Source organism: Tyto alba, unplaced genomic scaffold, assembly GCF_018691265.1.
Source record: "Tyto alba isolate M040663 unplaced genomic scaffold, T.alba_DEE_v4.0 Super-Scaffold_1, whole genome shotgun sequence".
NCBI classification, from domain to species: Eukaryota; Metazoa; Chordata; class Aves; order Strigiformes; family Tytonidae; genus Tyto; species Tyto alba.
Window position 1 is genome coordinate 27,916,140 of NW_024881261.1, and position 21,267 is coordinate 27,937,406.

The 21,267-nt window shown below is 43.3% G+C and overlaps 1 protein-coding gene across 1 annotated transcript; it reads left to right on the top strand.

The window, feature by feature from the left end:
- The first annotated feature begins 10,419 nt into the window (after nucleotides 1-10,419).
- On the top strand, nucleotides 10,420-18,291 carry PPIF (peptidylprolyl isomerase F). The gene is made up of 6 exons (XM_042791725.1): nucleotides 10,420-10,668; nucleotides 12,112-12,142; nucleotides 12,892-12,980; nucleotides 15,168-15,264; nucleotides 16,086-16,161; nucleotides 16,573-18,291. Exons 1-6 carry the CDS (start codon nucleotides 10,480-10,482, stop codon nucleotides 16,706-16,708), a joined length of 618 nt encoding a protein of 205 aa, XP_042647659.1. The 5' UTR covers nucleotides 10,420-10,479; the 3' UTR covers nucleotides 16,709-18,291.
- The last annotated feature ends 2,976 nt before the right edge of the window (nucleotides 18,292-21,267 follow it).

The following is a 21,267-nucleotide window of genomic DNA, read 5'->3' on the forward strand; positions in this document are numbered from 1 at the left end:
CCTGTATATTAGGTGTTCATGTGGTTATTTTGTATTTAAAGATCAAATTATTTGACTATTGCTAGACATTTATATACTCTGTTGTAACACTGAAGTATTCTCATTTGCTCATGTTAAATTTTTTTTTTCCTAAATAAATTTGCAAAATTAAGGTCTGGCTAATTGGCAGCTGCTTTGTAAATTCTGAGTTTCTTTCTGAAACACCCAGCTTCCCCTTTGGCCTCCCTGGTTCGCGTTCATGCGGGAGCCAGTTGTGCGGGCGCAGCGGGACCAGCTGCAGGACCTGGCAGAGGCACAGGCGGGCGCCTGGGAATGGGGTTTTCTGGTAGGTGTGGGGCCACGGAGGGGCAGGTCCCTGCCGAGCGAGGTGTGGGTGGCTCGCGGGTCGGGGCGCGGGGCGCCGTGTGCCACCCAAACAAGTAACAACTACTTTGAAACGAAACCTTTGCACGATACGAACGACAGGAAAGGAGGGCTTGTCTCTGCTGTGGGCACGTGTGGAGGGATTTAAACATCCAACACGGTAGCTCGTTAGCTTTGTCTTTGTTTTAAAGTCTCGTGAGTTTGATACTGTTCTTTCAATTGGAGCCTGTCACTAAAGTGAAATTAGTGACCTTGGGAGGTGACTAAAATGAGATTATTTTTTTTTTAATCCATCCCCATCAAAGTTGAAGGACGTGGTTTCAAAATGCAGGCTTTTGAGTTACATCGTCTGCTTGATTTATCTGCCTGTTTAACCGTAAGCAGACAGAATTGTAACACGGGGAACACACACGGGGTGGTACCAACAGCAGGCGTGGCACGCGCGGGTCCTGTCCCGGCAGAGTTCTACACCCATCTTCAGCCGCGGCTACAGGCGACAGTCACTTTGCACCTGAGAACTGGTTTCAATAGAGAATCACTGAGTGCCTCTATTTGTGTACAGCAGTGGTGGAAGTGTTTAGTCTAAACCCGCCTTTCAGATGTATTCAAATCCATAGGAGCAACCCAACCATTTCAGAACATGAGTATTTGTGCAAGTATGTAACTGAGATATAGCAATTCCTCCACAGCTCCACAAGGACGCAGGTCCTTACTGTTGACTGAGATACACACAAGTATGTATACAGATATGTCTACGTATATATATAAATCTAGACTACAGATTTATTTTTCTCAAAATTGGGGGAAAATAATTTGTTTCTGACTCAACTCCCGCCTTCCTTGCTGGCACTACCCATTGCTGTGGGCTTTTGGGATAACGAAATAAAACTGAGTTGCAGTGCACTCAGTAGTGAAACATAGAAAATATTTATCCATTCCAGCCAACAGTTAACGGCTACTTTGTTTTCGATGTTCTGTTTTCCTGGAAGCTGCCAACAAGTCTCAGCGAGACACTGTGCAAACCCACTTCAGCACCGTACAGATGGAGAAAAGTATGAGGAGCTCAAGCGATGTCCTGAAGCGCTGCCCTTTCTTCAGGCTTACTCTGAGGTCTGAGGAGGCTACGACAATTCCGAAAGGGGAGTTTCTTTCTCCCGGCTGTCAGCTGAGGACCCCAGGACAGGCCCGCTGGGTGTACCCCGCTGGTGCCGGTGCCCCGTCCCGCGTGTGGCAGCGTGTTCTGCGCCTCGCGCACCCTGCGCGTGCCGCCAGGCAGCCTCCTGCGTGAGGGCCGGCCCGTCACTTCTCTGCTTACCGGTGCGCTCAGCAACTGTTGGGCAGCTGCACAACACCCGTATTGCCCTACGCTTTCCCTCTACTCTTCCTAATCCGCGTGGATCTCGGAATCGCGTCATTTCAGTTGTGCACCTTGTGCTCCGTTGCCATGCACTTCATCGTGCCTTTTACAGCAGCAAGGGACTGGAAACCATCAGAAACGTGGAAGAAGGACCATCCGTTTGTTTTCTGCTTGGACAGCGGGGACTGGACCCTGTGTAAATTAGAGCTGCTTGCTTTCCTTTAAAGAAGTAAACGAGACAGCATATAAAACAGTTGTACAACTCTCACCTGATCTGCTATATATAACGCTCCCGTTTGTTGTCCTTCTCTGGTTCCCTTTAAAACTAATGAATGTATTTTTACATTTGTGTACCTAGTCTTTTATCTGTATGTCTATTTAACCAGAACCCACTTCCCTCTTAGCTGCTTAAATTCCAAGTCTGTACAAATCTGCCTGTATTGTGAACTTCCAGTCATGAACAATTACCTGCCTTTTATACATTTTGAATTACTACCAGCATGTCACCTTATTACAGTTTTCCACTTTCTGTGTCACTGAACTCCTACTGACTCTATGTATGATATTACTCCTAATGTCTGTCATTGTGTCAGTGCACTGTTCACATTTGTTCTCCCTAAAAGGAACACGGGATTTTTCTTGTATCAGACAGACCTCCGAAATCTGCTGAGGTATCTTCTCTCCAGCAGTCTACGGAATTTTCCAGAGGAACGTAAAAATAGTCCCCAAGGCACCTAACCAATTATCCAATTTCATTTATAAAGCAAGCAGACAGCAGTTTCGTTATGACTCCTACAGGTGTTAGCAAACAGCGTGGTACGGACGGACTTACTGGTTTTGTTGGTACATAGTTCATCTGCAGCTCCTTGCTTGAATCATAATCATTGGGTTTCTGCTATTTCAGTCTGTCCTTCTGTTAAAAACCGCCTCTGTTCGAAGCGTGTGGACTAGATGAGATTAAGCTCTTCCCCCTGTTTATGGAATATGTCTGCTTCATTTGTCCAGTATCTTTCCCATTACTGAACCCGCTATATTTTTTGACAGATCCAGTTACACACCATAAAGTTAGCTTCCCTAGAAACACTAGTATCTGCTGCTTTTATATACCCTGGTTTCTCTACACTTTTTTGGCTTTATTAGATGTTCTAAGAGTTTTTGGATTACCAGTTGTGTTTTTCCCTTAGGTCAGAGTTTTGACCAATTGCATTTTTAATTGAATCTTAAAATCTAAACTTTCCTGTTTGTCCATAGTTGCTTCATGATGTTGGCTTTTTGGATCTTGCTGAACTCTTATGAAACATTTAGTTTCATTTGTCACCTTGTTCATACATGAACACATCGATCATTGTGAACATGGAGACAGTTGTTAATTTTAATAAATTTTAACTAGTCAAACACCAGAAAAAGTGAAATATTTTAAAAAATATTCAGACTGCTTTTAGGGTTGTATTCTTTTTTTGTTTTCATTTGGTTTGCAAAAGCTACTGAAATACTCCACACATTTAATGAAATGCTGAAGTTGAAGTCTTACTGGGTTTTAATGCATATTTAAATTGATTCAAATTTTCACCAGCTATTATTATGTTTCAAATTTATAATCAGTGCTCATTTTTAACTTGTTCTTTGCTTCTGTATTTCTCAGAATGTACATTTTGTACATTTTTAAGACATGCAGAAATCAGTGAATTTTGCACTTACCCATGTACCCATCTGATTGGCTGTCCTAGTTAGTGACGGGAGAAAATACCCCGTTCATAAAGTTACGTAGAATATGTTACTTCACAAGAAATTCTGTTTGGCTAGCAGTTTTCCTTTCTAAATTATGAATGATGGTCCCTCTGGGAAGCAGCATTACTTTCATACTGCCACTATCAAACTGATGGCAGAATGTGCAGGAGTGACATTGAGACAGAATCGAAAGTTAAGGAAACCTAGACTCCTAAGTCCTCTGAATGCTAATAGAAATTCCTACCCTGAGCTTTTAAGTATTTCACCAAATATTTCATTATCCCAAAATTATGTTCTTCAATTGCAAATGTGACACACACTAATTTGCATCTGACAACTTGTCAGCTCAGTTGGTGGGACACTGTGTATTTGGATGATTGTCACGTGCAATTATGTCATATAAGTATGTCGTAACGTTCCATGGTAGCTGATGCAGTAATGCTGGTATACGCTGATGGTAAGCAATCCTTTCTGCAGTGAAATTGCAAAAAAGCAGAAAGAATCTGAGAGATTCTGTATTGTGAGGTTGGTTCCAGCAGAATTGTTCATTAGAAATTTGTAAGTCTTGTTACATCTGTGGACCTTTAATTCCTGGGTTATTCTTATTCAGTTTGATGCTGTCTGACCATTTTTAGCTTTCAAATCCAGTTGTGAAGTTGTACAACTAAAAAACGTGTCTCAAAACTATGATTATTGTTGGATTTAGTTTAGTGTGGACAGGATGGTTCATCCTGTACAAGGCACAGAGGCATCTGTTACCTCAATGAGTTATCATTCAGGTTTACACACAAGACAAATTCAAGGAAAACCTAGGGCTCTGCCAAAGAGCCGAATAAAGCAGAGCTCTTGAGAAACAGCGTAGAGAATAAAGGTCATGAAGACATGACAATGTAAGGAAAATAATTCTGTAGGAAGCTGTTAAATATTAGGGAGGGGAAAAGATCAGAAAAGGGACCAAATTGAACAAAAGACCCATGAGAAATAATTCAGAAAAAATCAAGTACTATAGCAGGGATGGAGAATGAAAAACATATAGTTGGGAGCTTGGGGTGCTGCTGGTGAAGTGCCACATGGGACCATGTGTGCCACACAGCCCTGTGCCTCTGTGAACACTGCAACCATTTCCCACCTGAGTTGCAAGTATAATTAATTTCTAAAAGGCACCTCAACCTAGAACGTCATATTACCACCCTGTCAGTCTTAAAATGCTAAGTGTGATGTTCTTCCCCTTTCTTTCACCTGGCTGCATTTTCTAGTGTTCTTGACAGTGATCATAGAAAGTGTTGTACTCCCCTGGTCTTGGTTTTATCAGTTATATATTTTCTATATCACAGAAACAAGACCTAATCGATGGAGTTGCACAGCAAGAGAAAAGACGAGGCACGGCAGGAGCTGGTAGTGGTGAGAGAGCAGAGGTAGGTGTCCACGCACGTGTTGTGCCAACGCCATGGGTGGGAGTGGAGGCAATGCAGTGCTGACTTCCACTCCCTGGGAAGGAGCTCCTCTGACGGGCAATTCCATTTCAGTAAGATCATCTCAAACTTCAGACTCATCTTACTCACACAAGATGAAATAGCGCGACTAATCAATTCTAAAAGTCTGATTTCTGATACTATTATCTTATTACTTGTTCCTCAGATCAGAGGTAGTACTTCACAGGTAAGTAAACTGAACTGATCCCTATAAATTTTAAGTTCTGTTATAACTGAAATTTCTGTTTTTTAGAAGATAGAAGGGCTCCTGTAACTTTTGCTGTATCTTAATACTCTCCCCACACCCACAGACAAACCACCTATCTAGACATCCTGAAGCTTTTGGAGTCCACTGGGAGTAATAACTGCATTTTTCTTGTAGCCCAAAAACATGCATTTAAAATGTCCTACAGCCTCACCAGGCTGTTGTGAACTCTCTGTAAACGTTCATGGACCAGCTGTAGTGGTGTACGGACAATCTTCTGGGAGGCTGCAGGCAGCTGCAAGGTGCCCCGGGCACTGCGTAAAGGTGCTGCGTAATCTGACATATTAGCAGTGAGTTTCCATACATTATGCAGGGAGATTGAGTAATGAATTCCGAGCAAGCAATGTCACTCAGAACTTCTGAAACGAAAATGCTAATCACAGCTGTAAAGAGCATGAGTGGATTGAGGTTTTTCTTGTATGACTATTTGTAGGCAATTAGTATGAAGTCATGTGGGGAAACTCCTCCTTTTATGTACAGTATGTGCTGGAGAGAAGGTTCATGTTGTCAGCTGGGTTACTACAAGTTCCTAGGAGGAAACATTGATTGGGGGAAATGTGTATTAGCATTTTTTTTTCTTTTTATCAGTAAATGTACCTGTGTGGCTACTCTATGCCCTTTGAGCTGTTGTACGATTTAATTTCACACTGCAGTCACCTAGTAAAACAGAAAGGTCTTTCACCACCTCCCCCCACTCTAGTCCCCATTCATAAATAAATGCATATCACAGATACGGATCACAGAAATCCCTTCCAGATCTCAACTCATCTTCTAGCTTAGCCACGACCTGGAAGAAGAAATTACGCTGAGTGTTTTGAAGTGCAGCACATCCAGGCCTTGCAGGTGGAGGGTGAGAATGCCCACTGCAAACTCCTGCTCTCCCCACTTAAAATCAAGCTGAGTCCCTGTATGACCTCTCCCTCTACCAACAGTCCAGATTAGCAGGGTCCATGAGATAACGAGGTCCCAGATGTACAAGGGCTCTTAAAATCAATGTTGAAATCAATACCATGGTAATTCCCTGTATCACAGTATCAAGTGATGTTCATGTGAAATCCACTTAGTAGTAATTTGCTGCCATCTTGTAGTTGCATTTTTATTTGCATGGTCTAAGCCTTTAGCCCCACGAACAGCATATCAAAGTGTGCCACAGACAGAGATGAGTTGCATGTAGTTGCATTCTTGCAGGTGGTAGGTTGCAAAATGTGATCTTGCCACAGCTGCCAAGATCAACCCAACAGCAGCAATCCAAGATGGAATAATACAATTAACCTACATTCCTGTGTGACAAACAAGTAGGCATGCAGTCGGACAGTTAGAATCGGGAATGCATATCACCTTTTTACCAGTGCGGTGTTTGTCTGCTGGGAGGTAGCACCATTTCAAGCCCCTTGAAATCAAAATCCCCAGATTTAGGTCATGTTTCAGTCATTCATTCCTTCTGTTTAGAAGAGTCACTTAAACACTATTGTTTCCTGTCTGTGGTGGCACAATGGTGGTAATATTTACTCAGTTACTTCATAGTCTTGTTTATGAGGACTTCTGAGTTGTAAGCAATATATCAATATGAAATAGTGTTACTGTATCATTTAAGGTTCTTTTTCCTATGCAGGAATATCTCTGCTAGGACGTAAGAAGGGTCCTTCAATAGGTGTGTTTCTGAAAATACCTATTTAGAAATGTATATCAAAAGGGTCCTCCTTGTTTATCCACCTGTAACTTCTATATTGTCTTTTGAGATTGGGGGAAGGGAGAGAGAATGATGAAATCTGTGGGGCAGGTACCCATCTCCCCAACGGCTGTGCTGTCTGTCTAGATTTTTGCCTGCGTCACCACATTCTGTTGCCTGTCATGCATAGGCAGGGACACTCGGTGCGCAAACCTGCTAGCCAAATGTACTTATCCCCTGGCCAGATGTTGCAGAATTTCAACAATGAGCGTATCTTCAAACAAATGTGTTCAAAGCTCCTCTAAAGTCATTTCAGTTTGCTGAGCTAGCTCTAAGCCTCATTTGGTAGTGATCCAGGGCAGTCACTGACAGAGTTTTTGGAGCATTTTTTCTGTCCTTCTTAGAAAGTGACCTCTGTGACTCACAAGTTCCTAGTCATACTGTCTGCATGAGTTTCAATTCACCTGACTGTGCAGGACTAGACTATAAAGAGTGATTTAGTAGCTTTATTGCATAAGCCTAGAGATAATAATTCAGTCCATATTCCCAAATAAAAAAATGACCACTGCGAGAGAATTGTTTTGCCTTTTCATCAAGGCTTGCAAATGAGGAAAACTGCATTGTTTGCTCTACCAAAGATGCCAGTGAACTCTTAGCAAAACAGTTCAAAGCTGCTGTTCTGGTGTTTCCCAAGTGTGAAATAAGATGGTATTTTATTTTGCTCGTCTTTTGTCTTATTAAATAATAAGCCCTTCAGGGCCAGAATTGTCTGTTGTTTTAGGTAAGCACAGGACTTAACACTCAAGTGATAATTTTGGTTTGGGCTTGTAGTGGCTACTACGATTGAAACAACATTAAAAAGTGTGAACTTTTTTTATGTTCACTAGAGAATAAGCAGATGGATGATTAGATTAAGTGAAGTTATCATTTCCCAAAAATGGACGTGAAGCTTAGAGGATATGGCAAGGTAACTAGAAAATGCATACTGATTTTAGCTACTGTTAAAAAAAAACAAACAAACAACACCTTTGTATGGTCAGTAAATGAATAGAAAACGCCAGCATGACGCTGCATGTACAAAGTCATTGTTCACCCTAATCTTGGATACTGTGCAAGGATCCCCTCTTCTCAAATCCAGAGAAGTAGAAACAGATTGGAGAAGGGCAATAAAGATGATTCCAAAGACATGGAACAGCTTTCTTACAAATAATAATTGAGTTGGCTATGACTTTTCAGTCTTGAAATGACTGAGAGGAAGAAAGATGTAGGTCTAAAATCATGCACAATATGACAAAGATGGATACCAAGCAACTTGTCTCCTCCAGTACAAGTAGGGCACATCAGATGAAGCTAACAGGAGAAATATTCAAAACAAACAGGTTTTTTATGCGCTTGGCAGCAGGCCTGTGGAAGGGCAGCTTCCAATTAGTTGCCAAGGAAGCTGCTGATGCTATGAGTTAAGACCGATCCAATGAGTGAGTGGATGAGTACACAGAAGAAAAAAAAAAAAAAAGAAAAAACCCCAATTGCTACATACCAAAATCACATCTAACTCAGGAAGTTCTCTGAAGTAGAAACAGTAGGAGGTTGAAAGCATACTGGCCTACAACACACCCCTCCCGCTTTCACTCCTCCTTGGGCATTAATTTGAGACAGGATTCGGGACAAGATGGGCCCTTTGGCATAGCCTAATGTGGTTCTGTAGTTACAAAGCATGTCACGTGCTGTAGTCATCCCTACAATACTACCAGCTGTTGAACTGCTATCTCAAAACTCTTAAGTTCCTAAATATATCCCTGATGTCCTTCCAGTTAATACGCATGAAGTATGGGTCTCTCTGGAGTGTGTGCCTGGAAAAACGGTGTTCATCTAGGATTTCTCAGTGGTCTGTAATTGTACATTGTGTAGTTCTGCCCCAAACTTTGTGGTCAGAGTGGTGCCTTGATTGACAGCTTTCTGACAATTCAATGAATGTCACCGATTAAGTCACTTTTAGCTGCTTGACAACAAAGAATTTAGTCAGGATTGAAAGTTTACTTTTCCTCGCATAGGGGCAGTCTCTGTGTGATTCTTTCATACTGTATTACACGGTTGTGTTAGTCTAACCTTCATTAGAATAACTCAATTTATAATACAAGGAACGTGAAAATTACATGTACGTAACCTTTTTTTTTTAAGAATCACTTTAGGAGCTATTTTCTGACATTCAAGGGCTATAATTCTTAACAAGGGTACCCTGCAGTACTATAGATAAATGCTATTTAGTTTTGGTGTCTTACTGCCTTAAATCTGTGCGTCCTCTTTAGAAATGTCTTAATAGAAATCCTGTTTCTATCTGGGAAGCTGAAAGAGCCGAGCAAGCAGACAGAATGTCACCGATGTGCAGAGTTCATTTTGCAGAGTCTCAGTGGTCCAGTTGTGTCCCGTTAACTGCAAGGTTTATCATAAGTGAAAAGCATCAGGCGTCCTGGCTGTCCTTTGCTTCGGGTGTAACGGGGCAGAACGCTGTAGGTGTAGCGCACTTGCATGAGCTTGTCATGGAGCACAGGACTTCTTTTCTTGTTTTCAATGAAAAAAAAATGGTCTCTGATGCCAGTGGGCTTGCATTACTGATGTAACTGCTGGTTGAAGAAGTGCTTATCCAGTAATCGTAGGCTGTGGTTCACCTAGCAGCATGGAACCGCACCATCAATAATTTGGATGAAATAAAATGTATGCTGATTGTAAATTATCCCAACAGGACTGGTTTTTTAGAGACAACGTATACTGGCTTACGAAAGGAGTTGTTGCTGCTGGTACGCTAAAGGAAGGAGCTTTCTTTGACCTCACAGACCAGGACCAAACCAAAGACATTTTGTGGCACTAAGAATTTGAAAAACTTTTGAAAGCTCTTATATACAGAATCGGGATGGCAACCGGAGAGGATTTCAGAATAATATCTGAGTATGACCAAAACACATGCTAAGTGTTTTGGTCTAAGTTACTAAGTTGGGTAAAGTAAAATGATAAATGTTATTTTCATATAAAACGTGAACAATATTTCCCTTTATAAGCCATTTAACCCGGACAACACTTCTGTAATCCCTCAGGCAGGCCTCCCGGCAAAGCCAAGGTCAGGCTGTGAGAGGATGCCCCGGCCACCCCCGGGCTCTGCGGGGCCGCGGTGACGCCACAGGCTCAGGTGCACCCGTTTCGTCATGCGTCATGACGCAACCCCCGGGGGCTGCCGGTGAGCCACGCGGCGGGGGCAGCCCGTGACGCCCATTGCCCCGCTGCACGCGCACGCGAGGGCGGGCGCCCGGCCTTTCCCACCACGGTGTCCCCCCCCGGGGCCTGCGGGACAAGCCTAGAGCCGTTCCGTGGAATCACAGTATTTCGGAAATTTCCCCTCTCTGCTGATCCCCGGGGTATGGGGCTGTGACGAAATTATGCAAAACAAAACCAAACCGACCCCCAAAACCCTACCGACACCCCACGGCCGCCCCGCCGCCATTTTTCCCTGCGCGCCGCCCGCCGCCCCCAGCGGGCGCTGTGGGGCCGCGGCGGAGCCCATAAAAGGCGGCGGCGGCCCCGGCCGCGTGTGTCCGTCTGTCCCGGTGTGTGCAGGTGTGTGTCCGCCCGCGGCATGCTGGCGCTGAGCGCCGCCCGCCGCCTGCTCCGCCCGCCCGCCGACCTGCTGCCGCCGCCGGGGCTCGCCTGCCTGTGGGCGGCCGGTGCTCGCGGTTACTGCGCGGCCGGCGCCGGGCCGCCGAACCCGGTGGTGTACTTGGAGGTGGGCGCCGACAACCAGCCGCTGGGACGCGTCGTGCTGGAGGTAGGGGCTGTCCCCGGGACGGCGGCGGGGGCCGCCGGCAGCTCACCTGGCGCCGGGGCACGGCGCCCCGGGCAGCCGAGGGCGGCGGGGCGCCCGGGCATGGCGGCCGGTGAGCGGCAAGGTCAGGGCGGGCCGGCGGCCGGGGGTGCCTGCCGCGGCGGCCGATGCCGCCTCCCGAGGCCGCGGGGAACGCGCGGCCGCCCCCGCTGTGGGCGTGAGAGGGGCCCGGGGGATGGCGGCCCTCGCTGGGCTGCCGGGGCCGCTGCCCGGGGCGCCCTCGGGGCTCCGCTTCCCGGGCGAGAGGGCGGCGAGGCGCCGCTGTCCCGGGTGGGTGGCTAGCGGGGGTCGGCAGAGGGCTGGAGCGGGGCACTTGCCTTCGGTTCGTCGCGGCAAGGCTCGCCCGTGCCCGCAGCCGGTAACCGGAGTCAGCCCCGCGGGTCGGGCCTCTGGGGCTCGGCGCTGGGGGGCGGCCCCCGAGGCCGGGCCGTGCCGTGGCAGGGGGCCTCCCCCAAGGGAGACTTTAAACCGTAGTGCGAAAGCTGCAACGCTGAACGGGGATGAGCTTGCTCCCGCAGCGTACCGCTGGCTGGAGAGGGGCAAGCGCGGTTCCAGCTGTGGCAAAGCGCCCGAAGCCCAGCACGGCCCGGGGCCCTGCGCTGCCAGTGAAGGGCAGGACCCCCGCCTTGCTGCCCAGGGATTGCCGTTCTCATGGGTCTTCAGCTGCTTTTCCAGTTTCATCCTCTTTTCCAGTGTGGTTTTTTTTTCCTTTTTTTTTTTTTTTTTTTTTTTTCCCCCCTCCTGGCTGCTTATTTGTTTCTTTAAGTTTTCTAAAGTGCCTTGCTTCATGTATGTTGCAAGGTTTGCACAGCTCTGTTTGAACTGGCGGCTAGCTCAACCGCCAGCTAGCAACTGGCTCTTACCATTCACTCTCTTAAATACTTAGCCGTTTAAAGAAGGCCTGAACAGGAAGGCTGCAGTACACTCCGCTCTTACAAAAAGCACGATAAGCGCCGAGACTTCAAATGTGGTATACCACGTATCCTTCGGGCCGGCCACGTGCCTCTGAACAAATGCGTTGCAACAGACGGCTCTGGGCTGGGGGGACTTCGGTCTCCGGTTGTATCCAAACTGGCTTTGATCCTTGGAGTCCAGCGTAAAGAATCTTCTTAGTTATTGCTGCATTATTGTGTTGATCAATGAAATCATTAGACACTGCTCGAGTTGCTTTTCATTAAATGGCCAAAAGTTCTACTGAGGGGACACTTAATTACTAGCCTGGTGCTTGGAAAGCCTTACAGTGTTCTTAGAATTTTGGATGGCATGTGATTTCAGATAGCTCATCACCCTGGGAAGTGTTCAGTTGTACCAGCCTTCCGCGTAGTTTTTCTATGTACCTATAAAAAGGCTGACTTACTAATTTGTTTGTTTATTTTTCTTTAACAGCTGAAAGCTGATGTGGTTCCAAAGACAGCAGGTAAGGTAGCATCTCCAGAATTTCATACTTAAATATTTAAGTTTTAGATTGTGATTTACAGGAATAAGAATATTCTTTTACCTTTTGGAAACTATTTCCATGTTTGGTCCCCATTTGTTACATAGGCAAATATGATACAAACTTTATCAGAAAAGTGCTAGTTGAGGAGTCATAATTTGTTGCTGTTTCAAATAGTTTCATTTTGAAATTTGTGCCAAGACGGTACAGCCTATATGTTTCATTATGAGTGGTGAATAAATACGTTACAAAGTTTTTGTGTTCGATCATGTGCTTCCTTTCTCATCTGTTTATTTAGTGATTCTGAAAAACTTGTATTTTTCTTTCAGTTCCCGGTAGATGAATATCCTAAAAAAAAAAAAAAAAAATCTTCACAATTACTTTAGAGAACAAAGGCACAAGTCAGAAAATTAAACTTTTGGCTCCAGAGTGGTGGGCTTGAGGAGGCAGGGGGTTTAAAATGTTTGGAGTTAAAATGTAACAGCAAAATAAAAGGCAGATGAGATGGAGAAAGATTGTGTTTGTACCCTGTTCTGAAGCTAAACAAGCCTTGTTTCCTTAGCTTTATAACAGAGGTGTTTTAAAGGAAGGAAACAATGAATAAATCAACAATACCTTAAAGATGCTGCAAGTTTTTTGAAGTGTATAAACTTGGGACATAGTTAATCTAGTTGTGTTTGATTATGTTATGTATCATATATAGCAACATAACACTTTCTGCTTTGTTATAGAAAACTTCAGAGCTCTTTGTACTGGTGAAAAAGGTTTTGGGTATAAAGGATCCACTTTTCACAGAGTGATTCCTTCATTTATGTGCCAGGTAATTTTTTTATTTATTCATTTTTGCTATTAAATTTATTTGTATGTTATTTATATCTTTTTAGAAACAGTTAGACTAGTAGTAACATTTTAAGTGTCTCTGCTCTAACCTTGGCTAACTACAGAATATAGAAGTGAGAGTTTGACTTGCATTTCTGATCTTTTTGCTATGGCTGTTCTTTAGCACATCTTTTGTAAAATAAATATATATTATGTGTAGACTATCTTAAAAAAATCTGGCTTAAGGCTTTCTGCTTTTGTATAGCCCTGTACTTTAGTGTGGGACATATTTGGCAAAATGGCAATTGCTTGGGACAAGTGTTTGTGGTTAGAATAACAATCAACCTTGTGTTCTAAGCGAGCTAAGAAAACAACGTGTCCATTCTTTATTCCTAGTAGAATTATCTTTTCACAATAGAGAATGTATTTAAAAAAAAAAATAGTTTTTTCTGAACATGTCCCTAATGTGGAGTGGAGGAGGGAACGAAAGGGTTGGTTGGGGGTCAATTTTTGGTATGACACACCTGAAATGGATTTTGTTTTGATTTAAAGGATGAATCTTTCAAAATTCTGAATTAAAACACATGCATGTTGGCAATTTTTCCTTAAACGTCAGCAGCAGAAACAACAACAAATAAAAAATAAAAAAAACTTTTTTGAAAGCCTTTTTTTTCTGTTGTGCTTGGCAGATGAGCAGTTCAGCTGCTGTAGTGCACTGGATTGTATGGTTCCTGATGGTCCTCTCTTCCATTAAAAGAAGCTGTATTTCAACAACATTGCATCATAGAATAGCTCTGTAAAAAAATTAGAGATATGAAGGTTATAGTAAGCATGCTTTATTTTTTTAACTCTGGTGGTCCCCCTTCCTCGTTCTTCTTTTTTTAAGCTAAAAATACAGCTCTCAGAACAAGAGAGCCTAATCTTATGACCTCTTTAGAAGAGAAAGGGGATGAGTGTGCTGTAAAGGATTTGTTTTCTTGCCTTTGAAATGTAAACTGAGGTTCTGTAATACTGACAAAGTTTGGAAGTCTTTCTGGGGTCAGAAATACAGAAATATAAGAAAAATAGAAATCCTACTCTCAGTTCTACTGCTAATTTGTGGAGTTCTGTGTAAGTTTTCTCCTTGCCTCTCTGTTTTGTCCCCACAAATGGACCCAAAATGTGAGGATACTAGGTGGCTGACTCAGTGGTAAGGAGAGATGATGAATTGATGTTTAGGAATTGCTTGATAGTCATTACCAAACTGGAAATACTGTCATAGGTTTCAGATATTTTAAAGTGAGAGGAAACAGTAGAAGCCTTTCCACTTGTTGAGATGCAGTGTTAATATGATTCAGGCAATTGGTATAGCCTAATTGGAGGTCACCATACCCAGGACTTGGCAATCCAGATGCCTCCCCATGGCATGCAGCATGCAGAGCATACTTTTGGGACCGCGTAGGAGTAGCTGTAACACCACCTGTAATAAATTGCTCAAGATGAACATCACCTGAAATACTTGTTAGGTACGGGTTTGTTGCTGGCGGGGGTGGTGTTGCTGGTGGAGATGAGATGGCAGATGGCTGGGAGCAGTGTTTAGTAGCCACCTTGGGGGTCAGTGTGGCTGGGGTTTATTTGTTGGTTGGGTTTTGTGTGGCTAACCTAAGATAGGTGGTCACATCTGTCCCAGCAAACAGCGTGTAGCTGAGGGAAGCTTAAAATAAGTGAGGTGTGATATTTAAAACAACAAAACCTAGAAAGAGGAAGTAGTAATAATGGAGACCCTGACCAGTGTTTATACCTGTTGGGAGAAAGAAAGAAAGGGAACAAAAAAGAGTTCTCAGACCTTGCCTTTGGTAGTAAATTTGAGTGATTTTGTCTTGAGGCCTTTGAGGTGTTTCTTAAAAGTACTGGTGTTTGTTGCATCACATTTGGGAGCAAGGCTGGTGACACAGAAAAGTAATTGATGGCATTATGGATGTCAGTTGGAGAGTATCAGCAATATCTGGAGCAGAAATTGACTTTTAACTTGATTGTATCTACATCTAGTTACATGGTTTTAAATCCTCATGTGACCACACACATTCTTAACCTGAAGAGCATTTGTCGATTTTTAAATTCTAGCAAGAGAGTATATTTTCAGTACCATCTCTTCTGATGTAAAATAACGCTTGGGTGCTAGTAAATTTAATAACCATTTCTGTTTCAGGGTGGTGACTTCACAAATCATAATGGAACTGGTGGAAAATCCATTTATGGCAGTAGATTTCCAGATGAAAATTTCAAACTTAAGCATGTAGGACCTGGTAAATAACATATTCTTTCTACCTTCTGATGACTGTAACCTATAAGGAAGCATTGTTTATGAAGATATATTTAAAAAAATTAAGGCTGTTTTACATGTGTGAGGTGCTTGGTAGTTACAGCAATATCAAGCAAGTTTAACAGTGTATTTCCCTGACACCTGACTATTTATGTAGACTGCTGTACAAATATGTCAGCCTGTTACAGCTGATAATGTCATTCTTGCTCTTACTATAAAAGGGACTGTGCAAAATAAATTGGCTTTTTTTGTATTTTATTTACGAATTCTACCAAGGTGAAATTACTGCTCTTATTTTTCTCTTTCATAAGTCATAGACATGAATTTTTGCTTAGATGGTTACTGCAGAAGTAAAACAAAGCAAAGCAATGTGGGATTTCTTATTTACTAGATAACACAGGCAAGTCCTTTTAAGCTCAAATTAAATCAAGAAAAAATAAAGGAAAAGCCGTACATAAGAGCATCTGATTGAATTCTATATTCTCTCTTTTTCGGATTATTACTTCCTCATCACAGGAAACTACTGCTGGTCTTGAACCACAGTAGAGGTTACCCGATGTTAATCACATTCGGGACATGTACAACTAATTATATTACCAGCATGCTTGCTGTGGGAAGAAGGGAGGCTGGGCTCAAGGAAATAGTCAAAGACAACAAGTTAGCATTGGAAATCATTTGGAGACAATGTGAGACTGTCACATCTTCTGTCTGTCCTTCTTTAGTCTAAATGTGCAGAGGAAGAATGTTGTCTTCACTGCATAGTTGTTACACCAATCTAATAAGCTGCTGTTGCTGCTGTTCTAGGTGTTCTTTCGATGGCCAATGCAGGACCCAATACAAATGGATCTCAGTTCTTCATTTGCACTGCAAAAACTGACTGGTAGGTTCCCAGCCCAGCATATTAACCTGATGAATTTCTGCCAGGATCAAGAGGGTTTGGGGTTTTCTTAGGGTGTTTTGTTTGTTTGTTGGTTGTTGGTTTTCTGTTTGGTTAGTTTGGGGGCTTTGTTTTTAATTTCCAAATGATTTGACTCACAATAGAAAATAAATTCTTTTGTGCTACTTGAGGGAGGAAGGGCTGTGAGGGTAACAAGACTGCTATCTCTCAATGCTTTTGAGGTCCAGAGCTAAAAGTATTTAATGTCACTTGTAGAGTAGTTGCGCCTTTGTCATAGAGTTGATCAGCAGGTGGGAGCAATGAAGATCTGTGAACATCCCTTCCCTGACATCAGTTTGGTTCAGTCTTTATGTTGTTTTAAGTTAAAACTGCCTTTGTTTATTTGTTTTACAGGCTAGATGGAAAACATGTTGTTTTTGGGCATGTAAAGGAAGGAATGGATGTTGTGAAAAAAATTGAGAGCTTTGGTTCCAAGAGTGGAAAGACCTCCAAAAAGATTGTCATTACTGACTGTGGCCAGCTGTCCTAGCCTTTTGCCCTACCATTCAGGACAACTTTGATGCTGTGAAAAATGAATCATAAAAAAAGCCCAAACATTTCTGATCCCATGAGTAGCACCTATGGAACCATATTTTCTATTTAACTTTTACACTTATATAGAATAATATTGATGAAAGCATAAAGCGGTAACTGAAACATGTTTTAACTGAGCTACCTTGGTAGTCACACTGATTTGGTAGAGTCCCATTGTGTTTTTAAAGTAGCAGCATGGTCATGCAAAGCATATCTGACGCGAGTGTTGGTACTGTTCTTAGTATTTGGATGTTTCAGGTGTTGGAATCGGTGGTGGAGTTGATAACTAAGTGTTCCATAGTTGGAGGTTAGATATAAATTGAGAAATACCATGTTTCCTCTGGTGCTAATGAACACCTATTGTCTTGCTTGTCTCATCATTTTGAAAAAATAATACTAACCAGTGCTGTCAAGGCTGTTTGCAACACAACTGTCGGACATTTTATTTCTGTGTCTCAATTTAAGTCTATGCAATAGAATTAATGTGTGGTTGGGTTTTTTTTTAATTAATTCTGTTTTAATCTTTTTTTTTTTTTTTTTTCTTGGTAGTCTCAAACCACTGCTTAAAACTACCTTACCTTGCTTCAGTGGAGTGATTTGACACTTGGGCTAAGTGAATTGCTTTAGGTTGAGTTAGCATACCAGTAGAGCTCCACCTGGGCAATGAGACCACAGATCAGCCAAAAGATCATGGGACTTTTCTACTATGCAACTGTGAATTTACTTGAATTGCAGTTCTGCTCTGAGATCTGGTTCTATGAGGACTACAACACAGTACTCAATAGATAGCCTATTTTTGCACTTTGAGAATGTAATCAGACTAGAGTGAGTGAGCTTGCTTGAATGAGAAATAGGTGTGGGGTTTTTTTGTCCTGTTGGTCCTGCATAGTCAACCTACCTTGGGTATTACTTGGGTTATGATTTCTTCTCATATATCATCATCATAAGTCAGAATTGGTCACCATGAAATCACAAAGCCTAATTGGTGCAGCAAAGTCATTAGTGTTGGAGTTGATGCATGAGAAGGAAAGAATTCAGCTGATCAGATAAACACATTTTGTTTATATAAACCAGTATGTCTTATGGGGAGTGCTTGAGCAGTAACAACTGTTGGAACCTCACTTTTAGAATCACTAAAGCTGTAAAATATTAATGCTTGTGGGGAAAAAGCACTTGACTGCTTTTGTGCAATAGAGAAAAGAAAAATGTGATGTCTCTCTTCAAATGTGAATTTACTTCCATTGCATTCTGATAGTATGTGGGTTTAAATCTATTTTATACAGGATTTCTTTTCCATGAAGGGCTGCATTCTTGTGTGCATGAGGTAGTATTCAGAGTGTAATTTTGCAGAAAATGCTATTGAAAAGCTTTTTATTCTTTTTACTATACCTGTTTCATCTTTCTTAGTATTTTTGAAATACTAATTTGTTCTAGTTTGGCTTATGTGAGTTTGATAGAATAATTGATTATATTTTTTTGGTGTTCTCTTAATTTGTATATGCAAAACAATTAAACACAGTTCTACCACAAAAAAAAAAAGTCTGTTCCTTTCTTAAATATGGCTTTACGTGCTTACTTGAAAGCAGGAATGTGAGGAGCTGAAACCTGTTGTGTTCACTCAGGCTGTTCTATTCTGTCCCTTCTGCGATGGGTCTGACCTAGTGGTATTCAGAAGCCCTGCTGCCGTTCGGAGATACAGCCAGCAAGAGGTGTAATGCTGCCATGCTTTGCCTCTCGCTAGTGAATCTGAAATATCTGGTGTATGGGTAGTGGTTCAGGTGTTGTGACTGTTCTTTTGCCTGATTTATTCCATCAGTTTGCAGAGATAGTGGGGAAAGCATGAATTTACTGGATGTTTTTTTTGAATTTCTGAATTCCATTTGAAATGTTGGTAGTTCCAGCTTTTTGCTGGACAAGTGAGGAAAAACTCTTTCCTTGCTGTGTCAGCAGAGATGAACTTCAGAATTTAGCATCTTCCTGTGTATCAGCGATGTTTGTGGACTGGAAATCCCAGTGCAAGATGCTTTGCCACAAACCAGTCCATTTTCTCAGAACTCTGTTAAGCCTTAAATAAATAATTATATTATGCATATTATAATGATGTATTACATATGACTGTGGCTTTTACATACACATTTATGCCCTAACTTCTGAAATGTAAAAGCCAAAGCTTTCCATCAATGCTCATAGTCTTGACTGGAGGATAAGTACAAAGCCCTGCAGAATCACTGTGGTTAGTTCCTGGTTGCAGTGTCTGGATGGGGCAGCCCTTGGTTTCCAGGCACCAAGTCCCCTGCATACCTTCCTCTGCCAGAAGAAAGTCTTTGCTGCCTGGGTCCTTAGAGCAGTGTAATGTGAGACACGTCAATGTCTTAAAGTTTTGTTCTACAAAGTATCTTCCTCAAAATGGATTTTTCTGGGGTTCTATTCTTCCTGGTTTTGTTTTCTTTTCTACTTCCCCTCCCTCCCCCTTCCCTTTAAAAATAAAAGGCACAGAGCTCTATTCCAGTATGAGTCTTGCACCCTGCAGCATAGCAAGTGTTCCTATACTGAAAATAAACAGTTTGTACTAGGTATACCTGAGCTACATTTAAGAGGTGTTTGTGGCACCACAGGACACCACAGCAAGGGTTGCAGGACCTCGGCACGCTGGATGGCTGGCACTAACCCTCTGTGGTCCTGTGGCTGTCAGCCTTGGGTAGCTTGTCCGCTTCACTATGCGACCCAAAGTCAGCATTGAAGTTCATGGGTAAGTACGCAGAAATCGGCTTTTGCCAGTCCTCCTCTGCTGGGATCTAGTTTTCTACAGGATCCCAAACGCTCGTCTCTCTCCTGTTTATCCCTCATGTATCAGAAACAGTTACTAGGAGAAGAGGGTTCTCCTTTTGCAGCCTCGCTTGATGGTTTTGTCAGCTTCTCAAAATCGTGGGCTACAACAATAAGAGTGAGGGCGGCGCCACCAGTTGTTTGACTTGCGTACTTCAGGATTTTGTACCCTTTCATAGCAAAATGAGGTATGTTATGATCATTCCAAACTCTGTCACACAGCTCTGTCACGTACAGAAAAGGACTTTGACTTTTAAAGTTAATCCACTTCATCTGTGAGATAGGAAACTTCCCAAAATGAGTTTTAAACTACATCTAGATGTTAAATGGATAGGTTTTCCTCACCTTTTGCTGGTAAAAAGCCTTGATCTTAAAGCAATTCAGAACATGGTTCGTTTTAAAGCAGCTGAGTGATCCCTAAGTGTTGTTATTCATCTATATATTAAAAATGTGACAGACTGCCGCCATGCAGCGCGTTGAAGTACAGTGTGCCGTTTCCAATCCCCTGCCCTGCCTCGGGGTTGATTACCTCAGTGCCGCTGCTGCTGGCTGGGCAGGCCCTGCCTCGGGTGTAGCGGAGGATTGGGGCAAATCTTTGCTTTTTGATGTGAGAAATAACATCTTCACCCACCCACACACACACACACACACACCCCCCCCCGCCCCGGGGGGCGGCGGCGGGCGGGGCCGGGGCTCGCGCCTGGGCCGCGAGGTGGCGCCACGCGCCCGCAGCGGGCGCTGAGGGGGAGGAGGGACGGGGGGAAGATGGAGGTCGGCCGCGGAACGGCGCGGGGAGGGGGCGCTGGCGGCCGGCTGGAAGCGCGGCACAGCTCTAGCAGGTCCCGGCAGAGGAGGAAACGTGTTCGCCGCGGTGCTGAGCTGAGCTGAGCTGAGCTGGGCTGGGCTGAGCTGAGGGGCGGCGGGTGCCCTGCCGAGGGTGCTGGCGGGGGGGGGTGGCAGATCCAGGCCCAGGCTGCCTGCGGGGGGAGGCGCGGGCACGCCGCGGGAGGAGCCGGCAGCGTGGCTGCCGCTGGGGGCCTTCCAAATGCAGCACAAGCAAGAAGTAACACCCTCACAGGGCACCCTTAGGTAAAGTGCAAATAAATATGCACAGGGAAAAAAAAAAAAAAAAGAGTTTATATTTCAAAGTTGTTTCAACAAACTCACAAATGTTTTTGTTTAGTCTCATGTTTTAATTATTTGTTCCAGATTTTCTGCTTACATAAATTGCTTTCTTTGGTGCTAGACTGAGGCTGTGTCTGTTTATAAAGTTTAAATGCTTTGAAGTCGAGACATTGGAGGTAGAAAATGCTGTTCTCTTTTGTCATGCTGTATACTCTGCTGGTTGCAGTGTAATGACAATCAGAACCTCAGAGAAGTGAATTACTTACGGTACAAATCATTTTATGTGACAGTTCAAGGACAATCTGGATGTCCTGCTGCTAGCTGAGAATTTGTAGTTGAGCAGACACTTTCTACCCAATTTAGAAGTAACTAGGCTAAAAAGACATTGACCTTCAAGTGACAAACGTTTAGATCTTGAACTGCAGATTTTTTATTGGGTCTGACTCTGTTTAAAGATGACCTATGAGCCTGCTGATCACAGGTGAGTTTTGGCCCAAAATCTTTACGGCTCAAAATCTTCACAGCCCAAAATACCGATTTCTTGCACTATAGAACTGAAAACCG